The sequence below is a fragment of the Uranotaenia lowii genome, chromosome 2 (genome assembly GCF_029784155.1).
Source record: "Uranotaenia lowii strain MFRU-FL chromosome 2, ASM2978415v1, whole genome shotgun sequence".
In the NCBI taxonomy this organism is placed as follows: Eukaryota; Metazoa; Arthropoda; class Insecta; order Diptera; family Culicidae; genus Uranotaenia; species Uranotaenia lowii.
In genome coordinates this window covers 370,963,224-370,966,381 of record NC_073692.1, presented here as the reverse complement: position 1 = coordinate 370,966,381, position 3,158 = coordinate 370,963,224, and the positions used below count along the sequence as shown (strand labels likewise).

The 3,158-nt window shown below is 41.5% G+C and overlaps 2 protein-coding genes across 2 annotated transcripts; both read right to left on the bottom strand.

The window, feature by feature from the left end:
* Positions 1-1,128: 1,128 nt before the first annotated feature.
* LOC129746842 (mitochondrial import inner membrane translocase subunit Tim10) lies at positions 1,129-1,903 on the bottom strand. The gene is made up of 2 exons (XM_055740740.1): positions 1,618-1,903; positions 1,129-1,549 (listed from the first exon to the last, which is right to left on the bottom strand). Exons 1-2 carry the CDS (start codon positions 1,766-1,768, stop codon positions 1,422-1,424), a joined length of 279 nt encoding a protein of 92 aa, XP_055596715.1. The 5' UTR covers positions 1,769-1,903; the 3' UTR covers positions 1,129-1,421.
* LOC129746843 (uncharacterized) lies at positions 1,766-2,345 on the bottom strand. Its single transcript, XM_055740741.1, has 2 exons — positions 2,161-2,345; positions 1,766-2,058 (listed from the first exon to the last, which is right to left on the bottom strand). Exons 1-2 carry the CDS (start codon positions 2,196-2,198, stop codon positions 1,905-1,907), a joined length of 192 nt encoding a protein of 63 aa, XP_055596716.1. The 5' UTR covers positions 2,199-2,345; the 3' UTR covers positions 1,766-1,904.
* Positions 2,346-3,158: the final 813 nt, after the last annotated feature.

Genomic DNA, 3,158 nt, shown 5'->3' with positions numbered 1-3,158 from the left:
GCGAATCCCAAAAGTCTAAATGATGAAGTGATGAACCGGGATGTCCGCGTATAGGTCTCAAACATACCCTCGGGTATGCTGTAGCGTGGTGGTCCTTCGATATACGGGTGAGTGTGGGTAAAGAATTCAGGATAGGGGGGTTTAAATTGACTGCGATACTGGACGTTCAATGTTGCTACGGGAGTGGGTTGAAGTTTACCTGGAAATTCTTGGGAATCTATGGCACTTCCGGATTTCATACGCTTCACCAGTGGGTACATTTTGTGCTGTCGCCTTAGGCCGATGACATAGTGAATACGATGCGATGCGATGCGGTGAATGCGGTGAACCACATTTGATGAAAATGTATGTGAATCGCTTAAACCTGACATACTCAACGCGGCGAAGCAGATGTCAATTTGTTCCGCCGCTCGAGTTCGCGTAGGCTGCGTCCGTAAATTTTCCGCCAATTCGCATCGCATCGCACTCACTATGTCATCGGCCTTAGGCTTTCAGTGATAAAATGGCCGATTATTAATCCCATATATGCTATAGATGCAGTGGTTTTTTCACCACCCCTCCCCCCCCCCCCCCCTGACCAACATTTCGCCCCACATCTTCGCCTTGCCTCTTATCGCACATTTTCGCCTCGTCTCCTCGCTCTGGTGAAACGCTGCAATCTGGTGGTGGGGATTTCGTACTCTGACCACGAGGTTTACGCGTAGGGGTTTTGGGTTGGGGAAACTTGACTTGACGATTTTGACTCTGAATGAAGAAAAACAGATAGGGCGGCCAATTTTTATCCTCATTATAACATGTAGGTCCTACTACCAAAATTTATAGTTCACAGGTTAACGAACAGTTTGTTGACGAATATCCTCTTGATCTTGTTTCGAATACGCTGTTCCGGAAGCACATTTCATTAACCTTAATAGGACGCAGCTTGTTTTGTTGAGCTGATAAGGCGAGCTTGTACACACTAGCGTGCTAGCAGTCTATGCTTATTCCAAATGAGCTTGCTCACTAGCACGTCGAAATTTGGAATTATTTTAACTAAATCGTCCTTAAAATCGAAAAACCGTTAGGAACAATAATTATTTATTTGCTACTCAGCAAGCAGTGATACACAGTTGAATGAAAACGCCAATGTATTTTAACACAATTTATTTGTCGCTCTCGAGAAAGCTGTCACCATGAGCAGCGCATACATAATAAAACTTATGAGCCATATCTGCACGGCATGTGCCTTCCCGAGAACTTCAAAATCTAGGGTTTTGTGTTACGACAATAAACTTCTTAACAATAACATAGGGTAAGTTATGTGTTCCAATCTATTCATAAAAGCTTGCTGCAGGGAGAAAAAAAAAAAACTTCAACCATCTACCGAAAATTACAGAACACAGTTTTTTTTTGTCGGGACTGATTTCGCTGCTTCAAGCCCGCTAGACGCCCATCTTCTTCTTCAGATCCTCGTCCTGGGAGGACATCGCTGTCAGCTTCTTGCCTATCCGCTCGTGTATCTCCAGATATTTCGCAACGCACCGGTCCAAACAGACGGATTCGCCTTTGCCTAATATTTAAAGATGAATACTATTAGATAAGTTTATAAATTGAAAATCATGCTCCTAAACCAATCACCTAATTCAGCATCGGCGTATTTGGGTGGGATGCACTTCTTATGGCATGCCTGAGTCATCCTGTTGTACAAATCCGACATCATCTCTATCTCCATGTCCTGCATAAGTTGCAGTTTAGCCTGCTGGGCTGCATCCAACTGTGGCATAGTCATCTTGGTCTCCTAAATGGGTAACGTCAATCTTATACGAATGGGTGTCCTTTTAACTTGTGTTATGTTTCTCTCTGTATCGATTTAACCGTAACCGTAATTACGGTGGTGTTCCAACGTTGTTGGTCAAACTACTAGCTTAAGCTCCGAAACGCCGGGATGTTTCCACAGTGTACTCGCCTTCGTTGGATTTTCGCATGCGTTCACGAATTTTCATATTCTCATAGCGGTTTTGATCGACGGAACGCTTGGACAGGACGAATCCCGAAATGCCCACAACCGTAATGAGAGCCCTGCAGGGAATTATTTGAGAAAATATTGAATTATCGCGTTCTTCTGTTTTTTTTTTCAGTGCCACCCCCACATTTTGAGAAAACTTTCACGATTCTACTTACCAACCAATTCCGATTTTCTGCAAATGGTTCAATCGCATAATCAGAGATGCGGAAAAGAAAATTCAACTAATAAGAAACAAATCCTGACGACAGTTTTCGTGATAATTGTACAACTTTAATCAGAAATTCAAAAACATGAGCGCTCCTTCCATCAAACTCTTACGAAACGACCACACGCTCGCGGATTGTGAAAGAATAATGATGCTCGTTTTTATCAGGGCGAAAACGAAAATTATTTTTATTTTTTTTTTGTTTTTTGAAATTATGGATTTTTTATTAGAATTATTTAATTTTGGACGAAAAAAAGCATTTTTTTTTGAATTTATATTTATAATATGGAGCCTTTCCATTTCTTTTTTAATTTAATTTTCAATGATTTTTTTATACGCCCCATACGAAAATTGTGTCTGAATATATTTTGACAGAACAAGACCAACATTTGAAATACACGCTAACTTTTGGCTACCCCTTAAAGGCGTAAATTTGACCCGTTATTGAGAACCTCCACGATCTGCAGGGATGCCAGGTGTTGAGGAGTAAAAATCTGGGCAATTTCGAAAAAAAGTCTGTGTTTGTCTGTGCACAGGGAAGATCACAAATTTGATACTAAATAAGACATTTGACGGTGCGTGTGAGCCGGGGGGGGGGTGGTTTCCTGTGGTATTCAGGTTATTATCGCGCTAAGATAGCCGCCGGCCGTGGCCTAGAGGATAGCGTTCCAGTCTTCTAAGCCAGAGTCCATGAGATCGAATCCCGATCACGGCACACATAGTACTCTTTCTATGGACTGGTGGTTTTAGCATTTGTAAGATGCTAGCCATAATATCCTTGAAAGATGTACGCCTTAGAGTTAAGTAAATTAGATCTCTTCAAAGAAACATGAAGTTTCACTGAGATCCTATATGTGTGTGTTCGTTTTTAAGAACACTGTTTCCTACCACGTATCATGTTCATCTTATTAAAAAAAGAATTGGTAATGAATGCATGGTGAAATACCA